Source organism: Alligator mississippiensis, chromosome 15 (assembly GCF_030867095.1).
Source record: "Alligator mississippiensis isolate rAllMis1 chromosome 15, rAllMis1, whole genome shotgun sequence".
Taxonomy (NCBI): domain Eukaryota; kingdom Metazoa; phylum Chordata; order Crocodylia; family Alligatoridae; genus Alligator; species Alligator mississippiensis.
Window position 1 is genome coordinate 1588125 of NC_081838.1, and position 23434 is coordinate 1611558.

Here is a 23434-nt window from a genome sequence, read left to right on the forward strand (position 1 = left end):
TACAGGGACTCAACCAGGGCTCCAGGCTGGTGTTTTATTTAATGCGGACGTGTCAGAAGCAATCAAGTCAGCGCCTCCAAGGTGATCGGCGCCCTGGCACCAGGGTGACAGCCCGGCATGGGGGCAGATACGATTGCCCACCCCCATGCCCATCATTACTTGCAGCCGATGGACGTGTGGCAGCCTTTTTACCTTCACTTGGTGCCGGGTTAAAACCCAGCCAGGTTTATACCCCTCTACATGCCCGGCCCTTGGCTTTTTTGGAACAGAGCCGGGATGCCTGGGTTCTTTCCCTGTCGCTGCCTTGCTTTCAGCTTCACTGGACTCGTGAAGCCCAACTAAAAGCCCCTCGTCAGCCCTTGCTTTGGTGTGAGGCTTGGAACATCTTCAGCATTTTTATCTCCTCTGCGTAGGGTGTTGGATGTGGGGGGATAAGTCACCTGATAACAGCTCCCGAGCAGATTGTTTCATCCCGCTGGCTATTGTCTTCCCTTCCCCAAGCTCTCAGATAAGAACTTGGCAGACAAGGCTCTTTGGGTAAATGCGATCTCTTTCATTAGACCAACTAAATAGCTGGAAAATTTGTTCTTTGCAAGCTTTTGGGTACAAACTCGGGGCTCTCTGCCTTGAAGTCTTCAGGCCATGAAGCTCAGGGGCGAGGGAGGTAGCAGGAGAGAAGCAGCCCCCCACCCCCAAAATTTTGCAGGGGAGCAAAAATGCTTTATAAGAGGCATCCTTAAAAAGAAGTGCAAGCTGCCAGAGACGCCAAAACCAAGCGCGGGGAGGGGAAAAGCGTCGCTGGCAGACGCAGGTCAGCAAAGAAAAGGGATTATCAAGTTTCGTGGGTATTGGATGCAGTTATGTTGGTCTAAGTTCTCTCCCTTGTGCCCAAAAGCATGCAAAGAGCAATTTTCCCAGCTACTTAGTTGGTCTAATAAAAGAGATCACATTTGCCCAAAGAAGCATGGGATCATCAAGGACTTTCTTGCTTGAGATGCGCTGCTCTTTTCTAAAGGGCATTAAGAAGGTGAGGAAGGAGCTTCTGAGCTCTTTGGGATGGTGCAGTGGAAGTGAAGAGTCCAGGGCACGTTGGTCTCAAACAGCACCCCCTGCAACGAGCGCCTGGGGAAGGAGCGCTGGCTGTAGACGCGCATTTACCCAATGTCTGGGGAAGGCAGCGAGATACAAGTGAAAGGCCGGGAGGGGCAGAGCATCGGTGAGAGCAGCAGGCAGGTCAGGCCTGCGTGGAAGAAGCCAGCTGAGATAGAGACGCTGCAACGGGAAATCCTCATCCGGCCGAAGGGCAGCGTTTCACGACCTCTCTTCCTCGAGACGGGGGTGGGAGGGGGTCCTGCGAGCAAAGGCGTTCAAAGCACGGCAGAAATATGAATTAAACACAGCGCAAAGACCCTGCTGCTGGCTGGCAGAAGCCATTTGCTTAAGACAGTAGCAGGGGTCTGAGTCTTCTGCATCCCACAGCCTGAACAATTCAGCCAAGCTCTCTCTGCTGCATCCTCGAGAGGTGCATGAAGACAGACCATCCCTTCGCCGGTCCACACGCTTGCAGGTTTGATACCAACTTGCCATCTGTGCAGCGTTTTGTATGGAAGAGACGACAAAGACGCTTTCCTTCAGAGGCATCTGAATGGCTCAATACGGTGACCCTCAACCAGGGGACCCTGGGATCCTCTCCAGGGTGCCGCAGGGCACGGTGCAACAGTAGCACTCTTAGATGTGGAAGCACCAACATGCAATTCAAAAGGGAAACCTGGAGATTTCAAATAGGAATCCAGACCGTCCAAACCATCCTGTCCTGTCAACAGAAGCATTTGAGCAGGGGGTAGCACTAGATGTGACCTCTTGAGGCCCCTTCCAATCCTCATTTTCTATGATTTTGTGATAGTGCTAGTATTCTTCCAGAGTCAAAACCCAAGTGAAAGCAAAAAGCTGGCATTAGCAAAGGGTGCCATGAGTCTAACAAGAGGCACCTTGAGCTTAACAAGATTGAACTCAGGCTTAATAAGTGTTCACGGAAGGTATTCAGGATTAGAGACATCTCAACAGGAAAGTTATATTAAAAAAAACAAAATGAAAACACCCAAAAGTCTTGAAAATTTCTCAAAGTGTTGGTGGAGGGTTGGTATTTCGTGAATTAACGGATCACGGAAGGTGTACGGGATTTGAGACATCGGGAAAGCACAAGAGAGGCGAAGCAGCACCGAGTCGATGCTGAAAGGAATTAAACTAGATGACTTGGGTTGGGCAGGATCAGTGGTTCTCATCTTGTTTTGTACCCATTTGGAAACCTCGATTGCTGGTCCCGACCTGGTAAGTAGTTTAAATAGAAGACAGCCCCTGGTCCTGATAGTGCCCCACTTCCGACCCACTGCCCCCCACCCCCAGGACACAGTCCCCCAGTGTGTGGGGCAAGGGGGGTGTTTGGGGCATGTGCCCTCCCAGATCTGCGCACCCACAGCAGGCACAGGGCTGCAGCCTGGTCAGACAGGCATGGGAGAAGCTGCCTCCATGGCCCAGTGTGGGTGGTGAGACTCGTTGCTGCTGCTGCCGCCGCCGCCACCAGGACCCCCACGCCAGCAGCACGAGGAGTAATGGACAGGGTGGGAGCATTGCCCTCATCTCCTCTCCCTGCCAGCCATTTGTGCACCGGGCCACGGCTTTACCCCACTGCCACAGCCCAACCACCACCACTGCTTTTTTCCCCCAGGGCAAATGCAAACCCCGGATCCCCATTTATTAGCATGTGCAGCGTTAATCTATGGTGAAGCACCAGCAGCACCTTTCAAAAACATACGTAAAATATGATCCATTTTGAAAGTTTGTTTGCGACCCTTTCATCTATTCTTGCCACCCATCTTGGGGTTGCGAAATGCTGGCCTAGACGACCTGGGTTGGACTAGACGTGACCTCTTGAGGTCCCTCCCAACCCTCATTTTCTACGATTCCATGGTAGAAAACCAGAGGGAAGCGGAAGGAGTATCGTTCAACGTTTATTTTTCGTTGCTGCTTTTGTCACCACCGCGGGGCGAAGGAACCTGAATGTTACAAAGGCCTAACTCACGTTTCACGAGACGCATGGAAACAGGAAAACAAGTTCAGAGCTCGTTGGAAATGCAAAGGAAAAGGAAAAGAAAGAAAAAACAACGAAAAAGAGTGTCGAGTGATCGTTGCAGGTATACATATATATATCTATCTATATATATATTTTTTTACAAACCGAAGACAAAAAGCTCCTTGTTTTGTTTTATGCCTAAATCTACTTCCGTTTTGTGTACAAAACCAGATATTTCAAAAACGTTTCCCCCTTTGAGTTAATTTTTTTTTGCAATTCTGAAAAAAAAAAAAGATACAAAAAACAAACTGAAAAAATCCAAAAGTCTTGAAAATTTCTCAAAGTGTCGTTGGTTGGTTGGTTTGTTGTGGTTTTTTTTTTTTGTGGGTTTTTTGTTTTGTTTTTTTTGCTTGTATTTCGTGAACAAACAGATCGGGTTTTTCCTCATCGCTGAGAGCTAAGTTAGGTTTAACATTTCCCATTGTTCTAGCTAGCCACTACAAACAGGAGTAGGGAAAAAAAAAACCTAGAGTCTAGTCTAATACACGGCATGAGCGGAGATAGCTACCACCACGGAGTTAAGCCCGTTCGCCCCGGATACGACGTGCCAGCTGGATGTCTTTTGGCATGATGGTGACTCTTTTGGCGTGGATGGCACACAAGTTGGTGTCTTCAAAGAGACCCACGAGATAAGCCTCACTGGCTTCCTACCAAGGGTGAGGGGGGAAAAGAAGCCAACACAACACAAAGTCAGAGTTTGGAAGACATAATCTCTTTCAGATGCATCAAAACACTGCCCCCCACCCAGTAGGTGCTAGGGCAAGTCTCAAAGGGGAGGGGGCAGGTTTTAAGTGAGAGAAGCTGGAAGCTGAATAGAGCAGGGTTCACTTGGAAAAGTGGCCTTTTAAATGCTCTGTGCCTAATTAACCGCTGCCTCCATCACAAGCTTCTCAGGAGCCAATTACTGTATTTTCTAATATACAACATACAGCCTTTCCCCAAACTCCAGCTGCTGGAGATTGGGGGTGCGCACTGTATTTGAGAAAATACGGTAATGCCACACACTTCACAAAAGCCAATTACCATATTTTCTAACATACAACAGCAGCTGGAGATTGGGGGCGCACTTTATATTTTAGAAAATACAGTAAAGGCAGTTTCTGCGGCTTAAATGCCTGCAGAGGAAAGCACGTAGGACTTCCTGGATACTGGTGGCACACACTTCCTCTACCCTCCCCCTTGCACCTGCTAGCAGACTCCGAAGGAAAGATCTTTTCCCCTTCGTTCGGGCTTTCAAAGCCAAGGTGCGTATTTTACTCAGAGGTATGTGGTACATAGGAAAATACGGCAATACCCGTTCCCTGGTGAAGTAACCAAGGCTCCATCACATCCCACTGATACCAGTGAACCGGATCCGTCTTAGACACCGCAGACGAGATTCAACATTCACGCACTAGGGGTTGTAAAGCTGCACTCCCTGCCCGCTGCTGGGTCTTAACGAGATCTTCATAGCATCTTTTATCCTCCCAGAGCTTTGTGGGAAAGCTGTCTGTACGAGAGTATTACTCAAAGGAGAAGGAAGACATGCTGCCTGGACACAGCTCCATAGAGATGCCTTCAGTTTCCCAGGGGAAGAATGCAACTGCTGTACACCAGAGGGGAATTTAGTTTCTAGGCTCCTGGGCCACAGGCTATGCTGAGCACCATGGATTAGTGCAGGAGTTTTCAGGTCACTCGAGAAGGCGGGCACACATTTCCCTCTCTAGTTTCTAGGCATCTGATGACCAAGAGGCAGGCTGGGGCTCCCCCCACTGGAAGTGAGCTCGTAGTGCCAGGCACTAATTAGACAAGCCGAAAGAAGGGGACTGTGGGTGAAAGTGTGCAAGAGAAAGAGAAGCAACCAACCTGCAGGGCTCCAATGGCCGCGCTCTGGAACCGCAGGTCAGTCTTGAAGTCCTGAGCGATTTCCCGGACCAGGCGCTGGAAGGGGAGCTTGCGAATCAGCAGCTCTGTGGATTTCTGGTACCGTCGGATCTCTCGAAGGGCCACGGTGCCAGGCCTGAAAGAGGGAAAGAGAGTCATGGATAGGCTGATGGCTACTGCTTCTTGCCACCGTGGTCAGAGCCAGCTCTTCCTTGCCCAAATGGAGGCTTTTAAACACCCCACAGCAGAAAGACAGAGGCCCAAAGGCAGAACTGCTCCCAGAGCCTGCCTGTAATTCTGCCAGGGCATCACCGAGGCCTACAGAGCAGGGGGAGATGGTACCCGGGGCAACACTGTTGGGTTTGTACCACCTTTTTCCATTGGGTTTGTACCAATTCTTTCTAAACTAGGACTGGAGCAGCACCAAAACCCCTGCTTCTAGACAGCAGATCCATCAGATGCGACTGCAGGAATATCCGGGTGTTTATAAAGTCCTTGCGCAATTTCAAACGTTAATAACTCTGGATGTACACACGATAGAAGCAAACTGCAAATGACGATTGAAAGCATAATTCTTTAAGTTTTAACACGATACAGCTCAAATTTCTAGACTTTAACATAAACGCTGTCATTCGGGATAGCTTTTTCCATCTGATTTTCCAACTCGTGGAAAACATTTTCCAGTTGCTGCCGAGTGATTTCATGAATTGCATTTGTGATCTTTACCCTATGCATCGCTTACCCCATGCTAAAAAACTTAACGAATTACGCTTTCAATCACCGTTTACAGTTTGCTTCAATCATGTGTATATCCAAAGTTATTAAAGTTTAATAAAATGCATGCTTGCTGGGGCAATCTGACCCTTGGGCAGGGGGCTGGACCCGGCGATCTCACGAGGTCCCTTCTAGCCCTAATGCCTATGAAATGCACAAGGCCTTTATAAACACCCTGTGTAGGAGGTTCATTCTTCGCTTCCTGTTTGTACACTATATTGTAGCATACTAGCAACTATGAACCTATTCTTTATCTGTAATTATGGTTATTTGGGACCTAGATCTCTGCTGGGGTCTCGCACACACAGCTTCCAATCTGAGCAGGGGAGGCAGGGGGGAGAGAGGGGAAACTGAGGCACTAAGAAGAGATCGAGACAGAAGGTCAACGGCACGAAGAGTTCTGATCCCCTCAAATACAACCACACGCTCCTGGCCCTGGAGGTCCAGCCGGCCTTCCCATGTACCATGATATGGGGGATACGGCTTTCTCGTGAGGGCAAAGGGCAGGGCAAACGACACCCCTCCTTCCCTCTCACGTGCCAGCAGAGAGGGCAGGCTCCAAATACCTGTAGCGATGCGGCTTCTTCACTCCCCCGGTGGAAGGTGCACTTTTCCTGGCTGCTTTGGTGGCCAGTTGCTTCCGGGGGGCTTTTCCACCGGTGGACTTACGAGCGGTCTGCTTGGTACGGGCCATTCTGGACGGTTTTTAGAATGGAAAAAAAATCCGCTAAAAAAGAAAGAGAGAGAAGAGAAGGTATAAGATTAGTTTCATCACTTCGGTCATAGTTGGGTGTGAGATTTTTGACCACGGCACAAACATCGAACAGAACAGTGGCGGAGAACGTGGTAAAATGCAGGTCAGCCCCCTCCCCCCCTGAATGCAGCATGGACTGAGAGGCACCCAGATGCTACAGAATTCAAAATGGCTTTTAATGCAGGAATATCAACATTTGGGGAATGTTTCTGGTACCGTATTAACAAGAACAGTCCCAGCAAGTCCACCAAAAACCCTTGCTATCTCAGAGACTGGCTTAAATACGTGTAAAAACTGCCCAAATCCAGCTGCACGCGTGAATCTCTCGATCTCGTTTCTTCCCTAACAGAAGCGTCATGTCAAGCAGCAAACAGCTTTCCCGAGTGCAGAAGGTGAGCAAAAGCGTGGCCTTTCCAAGTCGTGGAAGAGAACGTGGTCTACCAGCGCGAGCAAAGGGAGGTGGGATCCCCCTGGCTCTAGGAGGGGAATGTGATCTAGTGGGTCGGAAGAAGCTGGGAGAACTCCTGTGCCGTTCGGGTGCAAAGTTTGGCAGATCCGCAGGTAGCGTTTCCCAACGGTGGCCAACACCTGCTGTGGCATCCACCGCTCCTGGCACAGAGATCCCAGAGGAAACGTCTCCGACCGTTCCACTCAACGGTCATAAACGGACGGCTCCGCCACGGATTTAGCGAGCCCCTCGTCGACCCTGGCTCCGCTCTCCGCCTCCGCCACCAGCGCCAAGGCGACGGTGCAGGTGTCATCACGACCACGTCAGGCCAACACCACGACAACAGCCACGTGGCGGTCGTGAGTCCCTCCGCTTAACGGAAAAAGTCCTCGCTCTCGTCAGTCTTGAGGTCGTTACCTAGGACTGTCGGGAGGTGCCCCCTCGTTCTAGTGCTCCGCAGAAAAGGACCCGGGGTGACAGCGGACAAGAAGCTGCGTGTCCTCGTGTCCCTGCCACCATGAACGCCGCGCGCCTCCCGAGGCTGGGGGCACGGCGAGCTCCCGCGGACGGCGTCGGTGGAGGGCCGAGCGGTGAAAAATAAGAGGACGTAAAGGTGTCCGGTTTCACATCAATAGAGGGCAGTTTGTACCCCTCCCCCATCCCATTGGCTTGAAAAGACTACATATTCCAGAAGCCTTCGCGCCACACCGAGCCCTGATTGGCTGAGCACGGTCAGGTGACGCAGCCGCCCCCCATTGGCCCGCGCGGCTGGCCAATCCGTTCGTAACCGGGCGGGCGCGGCGGCCCCGCCCTTCCGCGGGGATGGACGGCGCCGCCCGCCAATCCGCGTCGGCCGCGCCAGCCAATCAGGGCGGCGCCCACGCTCCCGCGCCTTCCGACCAATGAGCGGCCGGGGACAGACGGAAGGCGGGACTTGGGTGGAAGCGTCTCCTCAGGCGACCTCGGCGCCTGCTTGCCCCCCCCCCCACTTCGCCTCAGGGGAGGGGGGGCGGGGGGGCATCATGGCGGCGGGGGGGGTGGGGGCCCCGCACGGGCCGTTACCTGGGCGTGTCCCGCGCTCTGGCGACCGTTGGAGCCGTTGGGAGTCCCGCGCCGGCGCTCGCGCTGCCTTCCCGCCTTTCCCGCCAGCCCTGACAGAAAATGGCGGGCTCCCCGACCGGGCTATTTAACCATCATGCACCGGGGCGGAGGGGAGGGGAAGAAGAGGTCACCTGAGGTGAACCAGAGTGGAGCGGCGCCATCTTGTGAGCGTCGTTGGAAAGGCCCATTGCCTGGCAGAAGGAATGGCCGCCTCACCGGGCCGCCCCGAATCAACCGCTGCTCCCCGCCGCGGGACACGTCGAGCGCGACTTGTGCCAGCCGCCCCGTCACTGAACATGCCGGGCGCTGGACTCGCGCCAACCTCGCCGCCATGCAACACGGCGGGCCCCTTGCGTGGGGGTTGGGGACCCCCCCCACCCCGCGCTCGGATGCGTTACGTGAAGGCTGTCGCGCCCATCTCTCTTCTATGACGTGTGCTTCTCGCATGTGTCCTGCCAAGCGCCGTGCATGGGTCACTCATGCCAAACTCACCTCCACGCAACACGGCGAGCCTCTCGCGTGGGGGTTGGGGACCCCCCCCCGTCCTCATAAAGGCTACCGCACCCGTTGCATGTGTGTCTCTTCCATGCCAAGCTTCTTGCATGCGTTTCGCCAAGCACCATGGATGGGTCGCTTGTGCCAACCTCGCCTCCATGCAACATGGTGAGCCCCTTGTGTGGGGGTTGGGGAACCCCTGTCCTCATGAAGGCTACCGTACCCATTGCATGTGTGTCTCTTCCATGACGTGCTTCTCGCATGTGTCCCGTGAAGCGCCATGCATGGGTCTCTCATGCCAACCTCACCTTCACGCAACACGGCGAGCCCCTCGTGTTGGGGTTGGGGACCTCCCATCCTCATGAAGGCTACTGCACCCATTGCATATGTGTCTCTTCCATGATGTGCTTCTTGCATGGGTTTCGCCAAGTGCCGTGGATGGGTCGCTTGTGCCAATCTCACCGCCACGCAACACAGCGAGCCCCTCGCTTGGGGGTTGGGGACCCCCCATCCTCATAAAGGCTAGTGCACCTGTTGCATGTGCGTCTCTTCCGTGACATGCTTCTCACATGTGTCCCGCGAAGCGCCATGCATGGGTCTCTCATGCCAACCTCACCTCCACGCAACACGGCGAGCCCCTCGCATGGGGGTTGGGGACCCCGTCCTCATGAAGGCTACCATACCCATTGCATGTGTGTCTCTTCCGTGACATGCTTCTCGCATGTGTCCCGCGAAGCGCCGTGCATGGGTCTCTCGTGCCAACCTTGCCTCCACGCAACACAACAAACCCCTCGCTTTGGGGTTGGGGACCTCCCATCCTCATGAAGGCTACCATACCTGTTGCATATGTGTCTCTTCCATGACATACCTCTTGCATGGGTTTCGCCAAGTGCCATGGATGGGTTGCTTGTGCCAACCTCGCCTCCATACAACATGGCGAGCCCCTTGTGTGGGGTCTGGGGACCCCCCTCCTCATGAAGGCTATGGCATCTGCTGCATATGCGTCTCTTCCATGATGTGCTTCTCTCATGTGTCCTGACAAGCGTCTTGCATGGGTCACTGGTGCCAACCTCGCCTCCACACAGCACGGCGAATCTCTCACGTGGGAGGTGGGGACCCCCCCCACGCTCAGATACATCCCATGAAGGTTATTGCACCCGTTGCATTTCTCTCTTCCATGACGTGCATGTTCCGTGTGTCCCACCAAGCGCCTTGCATGGGTCAGGCCACTTGAATGTATGAAGGCACCCCTTGAGTTGCATTCAGACTCTGCCTGGGTCCTGGCTCACATCACGCCAAGCACCATGGATGGTTCAGCCCAACCGAATGCATAAGTTCTGCACCTGATTTGCATCTAGACCCTGCCTGGGTCTCAGTGATTAGAGTTAATACCTGTCATAGAAACAGAAGGAAGTAGGGCTGGAAGAGACCTCATGGGGTCATCTCATTTAGCCTCTGCTCGTTCCTGACTAAGCCATCCCAGACAAGTGTCTGTCGAACCTATTCGTGAAGACTGCCGAGGATAAAGACCCAACAATTTCTCTAGACAGACTGGTAATGCTTGGGCAGCTCCATAGGAAGTTCCTCCTAGCTGTGCCAAGTTGGGTAGGCAGAAATCTTACATGGAGACATTCCTCTCACACCAAGCCATGCCAAGAGGGATCATTGCTACTGTCATGCCAGTCTTCTGCTGACCTGCACCAAGAGGCATTGAGGCCTGTGCGTTACAGCAGAGCACTGGTGCGAGTCTCATCAAGCTGGTTTATGCCAGTCATCTGAACAGAAGCAGCAGCGTCAGCACCAAAACTAGGTCACTTATATACTTGGAGACAGAGGCTTTAAAGATAAACAGTCACAAGCAGCCACTGTTTTGATTAAGAGCCCTGGCCCTCAGCTGACTGCTTCTGTTAACCATGACCGAGTTTCTAGGTAGTACTTCACTTTTTCATACACCCAATCATTTCATTTGGTCTCTTTGAGCAGAGGCTATTGAAATGCAACTCACCTGCACATGGATGTAGGCCAGAACACAGCTGTATTGTAGCCAGGAAGGATAATAATCCAATTCATGCAAAGGCCGCCACAGTAAACACACTTTTTTTCCCAGAGGTCCTCAGCAGAGTTGATTGTTCTGTTGCAGTTGCTAATGAGAGGGGTGTTCATATTAGTATGACAAATGCCCATAAAGATTAAAGGATCAAAGTGGAAACGGGCTAAGAGAGATTTCTCCTCCATCCCCTTAAGTGTTAAGTCCCTCCAGAATAGTAGTATCCTACCTTCACACCACCCTGTGGAGAGCAGAGGTCTTCAGTCTCCAGCCCTCAATTGCCAATTTAACTGAGAAATACCACGGTGCCCATTCCTGAAGGTCTAATTCTGACATCCAGTAGAGTAAACTCATGGAAAGCACCTTCATCAACAACATGCACCCCGACCCCAGGATTTCCTTCGGACACAGACTATTTATGCAGAGCATCTAGCACAACAGAGATCTAATCCAAACCAGATCGTTCAGGTTGGCCTCCCATTGCATTTGAGCACACATATAAGAGTTTGGCCTACGTGACCGAAGTGCACAATCTCATTTCCTAAGCACAGTAGATGATCTTGGGAGCAGTCAGCAAGTTCTGCTCTAGTCAAGTCCTTGCTTCCTCTTTCTTCGAAAGGACAGGACGATTTTCTTTTGGAGGGACTGTCTTGGCATGTTTCTCCAGCAGCCTGCCACAATACAATCTCTGTCCTCGGCTGTCGTCTGTGGGTGCCACTACAGTGGAAACAAGGTAATACAGCGACTGAATTTGTCCTGTAAAAAAACGCTTGAGATCAGCAGGGAGTCATGTTTACAGTAGCTGCATTCATCCTTGCGGTCACCAGAGGGCAGAGCTACACTTCTTCATCCCGCTGAACCACGTCCTCAAAACTTGAGTAACTAAATACATATTTAGACCAAATGCCAAGTTGCTTAGTGCACGGGGAGCCATGGATGGAAAATAAGTAATCTTCACAGAAGACTTTGCCATTTGACCTCAGCTGCCTCCAACTATTCCTGGGAAGGTGGGCATTGCAGAAAAGGTGACATCTTGTCTCACCAGAACCCAGGAGTCCTGGCTCTGCATTTAAGCCCTGAACCAGAAGACTGCCCTCTGCCAGCCGTCTTTTGGAGGCCACCCCACCCTAGAGGCACCACCCTACTTGTTTATTCTTAATTGTCACATGATCCCCGCTGCAAAAAAACAAACAAACCCAACAAAAACCCTACTTTCCATTAACCATACCATAAGGAAACTTGGGAGCTGTGCGTTAAGGATTTAAACAGAGGTGGGAGCATGTGTGGAGGGGGTGGAAATCCAAATACTTGAGCTTTCCCTTTAATCACACTAATTACGCAAGAATAAAAAGCAAGCTTGTTGCATTTGCGGGTGAAAGTTTTCCAAGAGCCTACCCTGTGCTGGAAAATGGGCTGGGAACAGATCAAGTTGTCATGGCAATGAACATTCAGAGCTGTAAGCAAATCTCCTTGCCAGGCAGCAGAGCCCTCTCCTAGTCCACAGAAGAAAGATCTCCATCTTTGATTACTCATCAAGGTGTTTCTTAATAGAGCCAAATTCTAGCCATTAATTGGGCCAGCCTTCGACAGCCATCCCCTCCCTTCTCAGCTTTTGCTATTCCAGTTCTAGCTGGAATTAACATGTCCCAACACCATCCCTCAATGTTGATCTGGAAAAAAAGCTCTGATAAAGCCATCTTCCCCTCCCCCCCGCCTCTCTTCTCCGAAGTGTGGTCCAAGTACCTGCTCATTATACAGGTAGGCGACAGCTCAGCAACAACTCGGAGCCTGTTACTTTGCAACCTCCTACAGATCTTAATGCAGAGAGAGGCCAGCTCATTAGACCTCCTGCCTGTGCTAGCCACCAGATACAACAGACAGAAGACTTGACTGTATTCCTCCAACAAGAAGAATTTTTCCAACTATTTGAGTTGGTTTAATAAAAGATATTGGATTTACCTAAAGATCTCTTCCTCCAACAAGACATTTTATACCACCAATTTGCTACTACATGTCGTTTAGAGAATCTTCATCTTCCTTCTCCGCTCATAAAAGGTTTAAATGTACTGAGCCAAGAACTAAAATACAGACATGTTCTTTAATGTAGGTGCATTTGATTGAAGCCCCTCCCTACAGCCCCAGCTCACCTCACAGCACCAAAAAGTGCAACCTGGACAGAATTAATAGGCAGTCTCTAGGTACCATGCAACACTAAAGTCCTCGGGCAGAAGTTGGGTCCAGCAGCTGTATTTATTACGTGGCAGCAAGACATTGAACCAGCCCTACATATTAAACACAGTGACTCTGCTATTTGCAGTAATTCCAGGAACTTAAGCACAAAATGTTCAGTGCCAGACAGGGGATGCTACTGACTTCCTGTCCCAGACCATCTCCTTAAGGGCAGAGAGGAGCCAACAGCAAGTAGGTAGCTACACATGCAAATTCAGGACCATCTGTTTGCCAGGTTATTTTGAATGTATTGAGTGGAAAGGAGTTCAAAACAGTCCCTTTGTTCCCTGCTGCCTCCAGAGGGAGCAGTACAGGGTGGGAGATCAGACAAAACCCCAGAGGGACAAAAGACTTATGTCCACTTGTTAGTAGCCAGGACCTTGCATTTTGAAGGCAGCATGCTACCCAGCACTGTGGAAAGACAGGCCTGTTCAGCGGACTGCCACGCAGAAATGGAAGACACTGATAGCATCTGACACTTGTGACCAAATCCATCCTGTTGCAGCTTTAGCCTTTGGCCCGAGGATGCGGCTTTCAGCCTGCTTGGAGCGTAACGATGAACCATTCAGCTACTGGGCAAGCTGTCCCTGTAAGGACACGCAATGCCCTATCCAAGAGGGTAATCCTGCTGTTGGTATGCAATTTATTTGGGTCACAAAGCAAGCAAGAGGGGGAAAAAAAAAAGCACCACAAAAACCAGCTCACTGTGTTTAAAGGGTTTTATTGGAGACTCTTAAGTGCGACAACAGCAAAATCACACAACTCAATTATACAGCATCTGGGAAGCCCTTGAGGAGGAAGTGTCTTACCAGGATGGAGATTGAGGTTTGAGAAAGAAGAAATAGTTCTGATGGCGACCCAGAACAACTGAAGTTCCCAGGAAGAATCCCAAGGGTTTCAGCCATGACAAGAGTTGCAGCTCCGGTTGGAAAACAATGGTGTGCTGTTTTTAATCTGCACACTACCCTGCTCCACCCCCTGATGCATATTCAGCAGGACATTGCTGCTTCCTCTTTCCACACCAGGTGCTGCCCATGTGAAGCAGGGCCATGACTTCAGTGGGTGGGTAAGATAGAGATAATTACCCCACTGACCCCCTCACCCCAGTGACCCCTGACAGAGCTTACTATCCAAGCGTCTGCACTAAGATTTCACTGCATGGTCAGACAGAAAGGAAGTGCCCTGGACGTCAGATTGGTGGAGGCACTTTCATTAGAAAACAGCGAGACAGACAAACATTGCATGTTAACGAAGGCCGTTTCCACCCCGGGTGCAACTGGCACATACATAAAAAGCATTTCAGAGAGCAGAACCCGAGTCCCATCTACCACCGTTCACAGCAGCATGCCACGCAAGGGCTTCAAGGAATGGCCTCGCATCCAGGGATATTTCAGCCATTCCTGTCATCGAGCGCTCGGCTGGGCTGAACAAGGTAGATTCTTCTCAAGCTGAAGGGAGGGAAGGAGAGAGAGAGAGAGAGAGAGAGAGAGAGAGAGAGAGAGAGACCAGTGTTAGGAGCCTTGCTGTTCAGAGTGGCATCAAACCAGCACTCAGCCAACAAGTCAGACAAAAAAGCTGTTGTTCTGACCATCTACGCTACTGGGAGCTATTCCACTTGCCAAATGTCTACGCTACTAAACACTCAGCTGTAAGCGGGCAGACATGCCATGGCCCAACAGGAACACTCCAGCCTTACCTTTGTTACACACTTATCGCCAATGCGTTCCGGTGTCCCTATGCCAGAGCCTCTTTGATGGCCGTAAAGATCTTGTCAAGCTTGTCGTTGTCATCCACAAAGCCATCGCCATTCTGCCAGAGAGCAGCAAGTTAGAGAGGCCACTAACTTCCCAAGCCAGGGTGGGGAGGGGAAGGCGTTGTGGAGGGGAAAAGGCTCCATTTAATTCCCCGGGGCACCACGTGGCTGCTAGCTTTGTCCACGGCTGCGGCCCCTGGGAGTCGAGCCCCTATTTGAGAGGGTTCCTAAGCAAGGCGCTTGCTTTCTCCTCACCCGTTTGTATCACCGTGAAACGGCAGTCATGAGACCGCAGTGCTGGAACACAGGGAACAATGCGTTGTTTGAGAAGTGGGCCCCGCAAGTCTCACAACGCCTTTGTGGACTGAAAGCCCTGACAAAGCTTGTTGCTGCTGCTGGGATCCTAGCCGGTCAGATCTCAACCCAAAACGTCAGGGATCAGGGTCTGAGGCTTCTGATATTTGAAGGCCAGAGAAGAGACAAAACAAAGAAACAGAAAAACCCCCAAAAGCTTCCATCCCTTTCCTCACCAAACAGGGGAAAGCAGGACCCAGTCTAGAGGATGCCCAGATGCGACTGTCATAGAAAATAAAGATGGGATGGACCTCAAGAGGTCACATCTAGTCCAACCCCAACTAGATCATCCCAACCAAGGCTTGGTCTAGATAGGTCTTAAAAAACCTCCAAGAATGGAGACTCCACAACCTCCCTAGGGAGCCTGTTCCAGTGTTTTACTACCATCCTTGTGGGAGATTTCTTCCCAATATCCAGCCTCAACTTCGCTTGCTGCAACTTGAGCCCATTGCTCCTCGTTCTGTCATCTGTCACCACTGGGACCAGCCTACTTTGGAACCACCCTGCAGGGAGTTGAAGGCTGCTATTCAATCCCCTCCTCCTCCTCCTCTTCTGCAGAAGAAGTCAGCCCAGTTCCCCTCAGCCTCTCCTCACCAGTCACATGCTCCAGCCCCCAAATCATTTTCATTGCCCTCTGATGGACTCTCTCCAATGTGTCCACATCCTTTCTGTAGTGGGGGCCCAAAACTGGACACAGGACTCCAGATGTGGCCTCAGCAGTGATGATTAGGAAGAGGAAGAACCACTTCCCTCCATCTGCTGGCAACACATGACCTGATTGCTGTGAAAGTCACCAGGGTCCTTACAGGCAGTGGCTTCCAACTTCTTTAGACCGCGGACCAGCATACTGCAGTCCAGAAGCGACTGGCAACCAACCCTTTTTTATACTCAATATGGAAAAGGTTGGCTGCTGGTCCAGTGTGTTGGTCACTTCCGAACTGGCAGCCAAGACCTCCTGTGGACCGGTACCGGGCAAAAGCCTGGGGGTTGGAAACTTCTGCTTACAGGGACAGAACTTCAGAGCTCAACACTTCAGGCAGCCCAGCACACATCAAGGAGATGCACTAAGCCATAGCAAATCTTTTGGCACCGAATCAAGAGCTACAATCCCCCCCACTGCCCCCCGCAGACTGGCGGCAGCAAGATCTACAGCTGAGTTTGCCAAAGGAAGGAATTTTTAACAGAAAAAAAAAAATATATATATATCCTTCCTCCAGGGCAGAGGGAAGCATGGTCATTTGGGAAACTTTGTGGCAAAAATCTGGATCTTTCCTCCACGGCTGAAATTCAGCCATTGTTGTAGAAGCTAGTAGCTTCAGGGTGGGGGTAAGGGAACTCCCATGCGTTTAATTTTGCCTCTCGCTGCAGTTCTGCTCCCCACACCGACATCCAGGCAGAGGTAGGATTAACACTTTCTGCATAAATCGGTTCCTGGGACTTGGTCTGTCCAGCAACCCATCTCCTCCTAGCACCAACTGATGGCGTTAGCTCAATACTGACCATGAGAAGGAGCCGCCCACTGAACCCCCAAAATGTCCCACCACAGCATCTGGCTCCCAAGCCGGAGGCAGACCCCATCGAGCCTGCACGATTCCAAAAGGAGCACTCGTCCAACCTTCTCTGGCTTTGGAAAGGACCCGTTTCAGCATCTGCACCCAGTGTTCACCAGACCTCTCAGCCTCATACTCTCAACACCTCTGGGATGGGCCGGAAGCAAAGAAGCCCAGTCCTGGCCCCACAAGGGTGATGGGCCGCTTACCTTTTTAGAATGCACCAGCTTGCCTCCGACTGACACTTCAAACCATCCTGTGGCCTCACGAGTCCCCTCACTGCTCTGAGAAGACAGGAAGAGAGTCACCTTGAGACTTCAGAACCCAAGGCAAGACTGGGTTTTTCTTAAGCCAGACAAATCCCCACCCCCTCTTTAGCTGGGTCCCTTTTTCGGACATCCATGATCAGAAAGCAGCGTCACCCATGTTTCTTATTAGAAACACCGAGACATTCCCAAAACAGTGAAGCATGAATTACCAGGCAACACTCAGCTGCGTCTCATGCAGCGACCAACCGGTCATTTGAGACGACTGTCCCTGTCCCCCCCCCCCCCCACTCATCTGCTACTAAAAAACACCCAAGGCCTAGAACAGCAGCTTCCCGCTTCACTGCTGATTATAGCAGTTTTTGCACCTCTGCAGAAGCACAAAGCTGACCTCAAGCAAGGGGGGGGGAAGAGCTGCTGAAAATAGGGGATACAGGGCGCATCTACACAAGACGCTGCTACGGCACCATAGCAGCCAAATATTAGTTGTGCGCAAGTGGCACAGCACACTATGGACTGTTACTGGGCCGTATTTTAGTACTTCCACAAATAAGTACCAAGCAATGGCGCAGTAACAAAGACGCCGTATGCCGTGCCCACAATTAGCACAAGAACAACTAGTAAAGACTGGCTAAGGATAAGTATCAGCTGGAAATCAGGAGGCTTCTAACCATCAGCGCTGCGAGGTTCTGCCTGCATTGGACAGACACCAGATCAGATGGATAACAACTTGAGAACGAGGGTCAGGATTGATCCTGGAGACACGGGGATGTTAGTCTCAACAAGCTCCCACAAGAGGGGAGCATGAGAGCCGCTATCGGTCTCCTTTCTGCGGCCCAGAACAAGCCTTTTGCCATCACAGAGAACCAGAACCCCAGGAGGTCTCCCTACCCCCAGCTGTGCCCGTGAAGCCAACAAAGCAGCAGGCAGACAGGGGAACCACCCCGACACGGCCCTGCCAGCCCCAAGGTACTCACTATCTCCAGCTTGCCTGGGAACCTGCTTTCGAGTTCCAGCCGGAGCTGTCGATACTGGGGCAGAGAAAAAGAGGGTAGAGCACGGCATTAACATTTGGCAGGCCCCTGTCAGCACACGCCCGAGCCGCATCTACAGGACTTAGGGAGACTGCAAGGAATTCACACGCCTTGGCTGGTGGGTTAGGATTTAGTGCTCCTGCCCTGGCAGCCAGCTAGAAACGCAAGGCAGATGTCTCCAGCCCGGGCTCACTGGATCGGCCAAGGGTACAAAAGCCCCTTCTTCTATCCAGGGCCAGGCTCCTTCAACACCCGGTTCCTCACCAGGGTAGCTCCATTTACGCCTCCCTGTCACAGGTCAGGAAGGTGCCACGTGCAGCGGAGTGGGCAACGCAGCCCTTCACCCAGCCCCAAGCCCTGGATGAGGTCAGACGGCCGGGGCAGCAATTCACTGCTACCCCACAGCCCCATTTTACAAGGGGAGGATGCTCTTGCCCATCCGTACCCACTGGATTGACCAGGCCCCATGCCAGGAATAAGATATGAGCCTGGGAAGTCATCTTACCTTGGACCCATAGCCTCAGCTCCCGCTGCAGGGAAGACAAGAGAATCAGGTCAGCTTTTCATATGCTTAACCAAGCAGACCTCCCACCCGGCCAGCTCCGCATTCCTCCCACGCTGCCAGCTGGCAGCTAGATCTGACTCATCTCCAGCTCCGCGCGGGCCTCCCCCGAAGGCAGCACGATCTTCAGAGGCAAGGGTGCCAGCGCCAGCCCGGAGAGGCTGCAGGAGCCCAGCAAAACCAGCACCGCCTTGGCTGTGTACTTTAATTAGTAAAACTACGAGAGCTGAATCCAGTCCTTTCCAACCAGCTGCAGCGCTGCCTTTAGACACCAAAGCCAAATGAGTTTCTAAAGTCAGCAACTGGCAAGGGTGTGTGCACTTCACGCTTCCTCCACACCCGGTGCCTTGTCACCCTCATCACCTCTCTCACATGCAGGCAATCCCGCCGGGAAGGTCACGGGACACCTCACAGCTGTTCCGGCCTTGCCTGCCTCCCAACGCTTTCCCCCTTGGCAAGACCCCGGAGGTTTGTTTGTCTAGCAAAGAAGCCTCTTGGCAACAGGGGCTGGGCAGCGCTGCCCAATGGCAACGTGGACAGTGTAAGGCAAACGGTTTCGTTAGCAACCGTGGCTTCGCTTCATCGCACGCTCCTCCCCGCCATTACGGGGACAGGGCAGGAACTTCCCTCTGACCTGTAGCCCCAGAGGAGCCAAGGGCTCCAGAACCACGTCAGACGCCGATAAAGCCACGCATGCGCGCGCGTGAGAGCACGCACCTGCAGCCAGGAGCGTGACAACATACGGCCGACTACTAGCCACTTTGCAGCGCAGCAGGGGACTGGTGTGGAGGGGTACAAAAACGAACACACCCCGGACAAGGCAGATCCCCATCTTCTCTGGGAGCAGAAGGCCGCTAACGAGCACTGGCTGTTCTGGGGTCGTAATTAGTGAGGGACACAACAGCACCAGACAGTCAAGGAGCATAGCCAGAGGGGTCATTCGAGGATGGAAAGACTTTCATTATCCCTAGACCCGCTGCAGGAAGGACGTGGGGCAAACCAAACCAAACCCGACCCGACCCGACCCGACCCCCCCCAGGTCCCTGCGCCCGGGCTAGGGGATCCCAGCGGGGGCAAAAAGCCCCAGGGTCCCTGGCTCCAGGTGCAAGGGATTGGGGGCACCTGTACTCCACCCTCACTCGCACGACGCCTTCACCGCAAAGAAAATTACTTAATTAATGAGTTAATTAAGAAGCGTTAATCAAGCCCGCAAGAAGGAGAGGGAAGGGGTGACCCTCCCCCCGGCTTACCAATACAGCACCTTGACCTTGACAACCATGGCTGCCGCGGAGCCGCGCGGGCGGAACGCCGAGCCTTAAGCCCCAACGTTCCAAGGCCCGAATGTTGCGGCCGCGAATGTTCCACCCGGGCCTTTAAGACCGCCTTCCGGCCGGCCCATGCACCGGGGGGGGGGATCCGGCTCTGCCCCACTCCGGCTGCTTCTCTCGGGTTAAGCCGCTCCCTGCCCCGCTTGGTCCGGCCCACGGAGGAGCGGGGGGGGCAGGCTGCATTGCCTCGGCCCGGCTGCGTCCCCCCACCTCCAAATCCCCCCCCCCCGTGCAATGGTATCGCCCAGCTCCGCTCGCCGGTGCCCCGAACAACGGGCATTGCTCGTGAACGGGGCAAGGATCAATGCAGCAGCGCTGCCGCGGGGGTGGGGGGCTGAGCTGAGCACGTGAATAAATGCCAGCCCATAATTGAATAGTAAGGAGGCCCCATGCCCCCCGTGCCAGGCGCTGGACATGGCACTAGCAAGAGCTCGCCCTGGTCCCCAGAGCCTATAAGAGAGCCAGGGCTGGTTGGCAGCGGGGGGGACTGAGGCATGGGGTCAGCACCGAGACCCAACCCAGGCCTCCGCAGTCGGGGGTTGGTGCCCCCCCGCACCGCGGTCCGGCACCCCCTGCCCTCCTGGCCTGCAATGCAGTGGTGACCCCGCGCAGTGCCCTCGGAGAGGCGGCTCCTGCCCCCAAGCCACCCCCATGCCCTCTCCCGGGGTGCCCCATGCTCCTCACCAGGCGGCAGCGAGGATCCTCCTGTTCTGCGGGGGGAAACTGAGGCACCAAATGATGCACGTGAAGTCATAGAGGGGGTCTGCGGTACCAGGGCATTCACCCCCTCCCCCGGGACCCGCGCGTCGTCCCTCTGCTGCTGCCGGGGGTCTTGGTAGAGCATGAGAGCTGCCATGGACGGGGTCAGACCCCAGGTCCGTCCTGCCCACGTCACCCGGCGGCAGTGACGGGGTCTGAGCAGGGTTTCCCCCCGTTCCTCTCCCCCTCGCAGCCATCGAGGGTCCAGGACGTGGTGGCCCCAAGGCCGTGCCCCGCACTCCCGCGCCCCTTCCCCCCAGCACGGGCCCAGCCCCGGGGTGGATCTGCATGAACTCCCTGTGCCGCTCGCACCTGGTGCCCGCGAGCTCCCCACTTTCACCCCACGCGGGGGGAAACGACCGTCCTGGTGTGGTTTCACTGCCCACCTGCTCGTTTCATGCCGGGACCCCTCGTCTTTGTCTGGCGAGAGATGGCCAGGAATCGGTCCCTGTGACCGTCTCTGCCACTTTGTATGCTATAAACCCTTGTCCTGTCCCCCGTTCAGCACCTCTCTCCTAATCCCCCGGGCCCAGGCCTCGTTAGTCTCCCCCATAGCACCGACCCCCCGCGCTGCACCTTCCCCAGCTCTTCCCCATCCCTTTGGAGGTGCGAGGACCTCAGTGCTGCTGCCCCGGTCGGGCAATTGGGTTTCAAGTTTGGATGGGGCAGAAATCAAAGTGGGGTAACTGCCCAGGTGCCCCCGGCCTGGTGCCCGCAGTACCCGGCTAGCACAGGACAACCCAGTTTCCCCTAATCCCGGTTTCCAGCTGCTCCGTTCCCCCCGGACCCGTCTCCCTTCTCCAGCCTTTGTGGCTGGGAAGACGAAGGCCCCTCCCTGCCCCTGGAGTGGCGTCTGCTGACCGTCTGCTGACCGTCATCCCTGATAAGGTGCCGGCCCCAGATGAAAGCCCAGACGCTGCCCTCGCCCCTGGGCAGACCCAACCTGAAGGCGCCTCCGATCCAGGTGCCTCTCGGGGCCTCCCCATGGAGGCTCCCGGCATGGAAGACTTCGGCCAGTTCGTGCCCGCCGGCCCCCAGCCCTGCCTGGGACCCCCCGGCTTCCCCGTCCCCCACTGCCTCTCGCCAGGCTCCATGCAGGGCTACCGGAGCGGGGGTTTTGCCAGCCCTGGGGATTTGCCCGGCTACCACCAGGACGGCTACCACGGCCCAGACTGGTACAGGACGGTCCAGGAGGGGCCCTACCCGGCAAGTAAGTACTCGACTCCCGTGGCCCGAGGGTGCTAGGCCAGGCGGGTTTGCTCTAGGTGGCAGGGGGTCCCGGTGCCTGGGGAGAAGCAGGGTGAGCTGTTGTTGGCACCAACAAAGGTATCTCTGGCTGCCCGGCAGTGAGCACGCACACTGAAATGCAGCCTTAATACCAGCCGGGGTCCAAACAACTCCCCTCTCCCCTCGGTGCTGGCTGTTTTGAGCACCAAAAATCATACTGGGATTTTTTCCCCGTAGCCAAAACCCACCCAGTGCAAGCATTGGGCATTAACGAGGGGGGGGGGGGGCTTGAGGCTAACGAGGTCCTGAACGGCCTCTTCTCATGCATGAAAAATCTCCGGAATTAGCATTTCCCTTAATAAATAAGCACCTGATACGTACAACGCTGCCATCCAAGCTGCACCCAGCGGGGCTGTTGTAGGAGCTGGGTTGTCTCCGGACATCCCCGCAGGTGCCAAGAAAGGTCCCGATCCTGCCTGCTGGATGCAGGCTGGCTGTAGGGAGGGGGCTTCAAGGGAACGACAGCAGGATCGGGGCCTGACAGCCTTTCCGGTCCCCCCGCAGTCTCCCGCTACGTGGGCCCCGCGGGCTTCGGGGCCCCCGGCCCAGGCTGCCTGAGCTACCTGGGCGAGATGGCGAAGCCGCCGGGGCTCGTGCTGGCGCCCGGGGGCCGGAGGAAGCGCCGGGTGCTGTTCTCCCAGGCGCAGGTCTGCGAGCTGGAGAAACGCTTCGAGCGGCAGAAGTACCTGACGGCGGTGGAGCGGGAGCGCCTGGCCCAGCTCACTTGCCTCACGCCCACGCAGGTGAAGATCTGGTTCCAGAACCACCGCTACAAGGCCAAGCGCCAGGCCAAGCGGCGGGACGTGGGCGATGGGCCCCCTGCCGAGCCCCCACCGGAGCCCAGACCCGCGCTCAAGCCCTGCTGCCTGCTTTCCGGGCTGGCACCTGGCAGCCAAAACAGCCCTGGGGGGAAGACGTGGTAGCCAAAAAAGCTCCAGCGCCCGGAGTCCTGTGATTCCTGGAGGGTCTCATCCAGGCAAGCTCCAGCTCCCAGAGTCACGTGATTCTGGTTATGTCCACCCCTGTTTTGCACGGTCACCCTCGCCTGGGTCCAGCTTGCTTGGTACCAGTGCCCACTGAGCCCAGCAAGGAGCTCACCAAGGACCTGAGGAATCGCAGGGAGCCTCTGATGTGTGCCCCTGGGGCCCCCAAACTCCTGCACCCCGCTCCAATTGGCTCAAGGGGCAGCTCTTTTCAGCACCGGAGGCCTCAAGTGCTCCACGACCGAGAACACGGACCCAGAGACAGGCACGGAGCACGCAGGAGAGACTCGACAGAGGAGCAGGGACCGGACAGAGGCCGAACGCACCCATTTCTCACCTTTCTGCCCCCAAAACAATCTCCTTCCTTCTGTGGGGAGGGAAAAGCCGACAATTCCCCATGCCAAGAAAAACCACGCAGTGATTCAAAAGCCACAGGCAGCAGCCTTAAAAAAAACAAAAAGCCACAAACAGACTTAGAGAGAAAAATGTAACCTTTAATTTACCGAGCGAGAGAGAGAAGAAAAAGGACTGATTTTTGGCCTCAAAACAGACACTTTTTGCCAGGCGATCGGGGCCATGGAAGAGTCACCACGAAGCGCCCACGGGGGAAGGCTGCGAGGTGCTGACGACTTCCTGAGCAGGGACGGCGCCGGCTGCTTGTGGCTCTGTGCTTTTCTCCAAAAGATAATTAAAACCCCCAAAACCATTGTTTCCCCT

The 23434-nt window shown here is 54.2% G+C and overlaps 2 protein-coding genes and 1 long non-coding RNA gene across 5 annotated transcripts; 1 reads left to right on the forward strand and 2 right to left on the reverse strand.

Moving 5' to 3' along the window:
• Positions 1-2995: 2995 nt before the first annotated feature.
• On the reverse strand, positions 2996-8145 carry LOC102576454 (histone H3.3A). The gene is made up of 4 exons (XM_006264948.4): positions 8032-8145; positions 6334-6494; positions 4976-5129; positions 2996-3777 (listed from the first exon to the last, which is right to left on the reverse strand). The coding sequence occupies exons 2-4, from the start codon at positions 6459-6461 to the stop codon at positions 3649-3651; spliced, it is 411 nt and encodes a 136-aa protein (XP_006265010.1). The 5' UTR covers positions 6462-6494; positions 8032-8145; the 3' UTR covers positions 2996-3648.
• A 5401-nt stretch (positions 8146-13546) lies between these two features.
• On the reverse strand, positions 13547-19714 carry LOC102576295 (uncharacterized). Of its 3 annotated transcripts, none has more exons than XR_001372803.2 (7): positions 19611-19714; positions 18304-18328; positions 17742-17795; positions 16708-16782; positions 14850-15048; positions 14538-14650; positions 13547-14289 (listed from the first exon to the last, which is right to left on the reverse strand). It is a non-coding gene; the product is annotated as an uncharacterized LOC102576295 (long non-coding RNA). The 3 variants fall into 3 exon arrangements; XR_002092713.2 differs by having other exon boundaries at positions 14850-14891; positions 19611-19710; XR_363031.4 differs by lacking the exon at positions 14850-15048 and having other exon boundaries at positions 19611-19701.
• Positions 19715-19851: 137 nt separating this feature from the next.
• Positions 19852-23425, forward strand: LOC109285041 (homeobox protein Nkx-2.4). The gene is made up of 2 exons (XM_019495247.2): positions 19852-21657; positions 22239-23425. Exons 1-2 carry the CDS (start codon positions 21432-21434, stop codon positions 22655-22657), a joined length of 645 nt encoding a protein of 214 aa, XP_019350792.1. The 5' UTR covers positions 19852-21431; the 3' UTR covers positions 22658-23425.
• Positions 23426-23434: the final 9 nt, after the last annotated feature.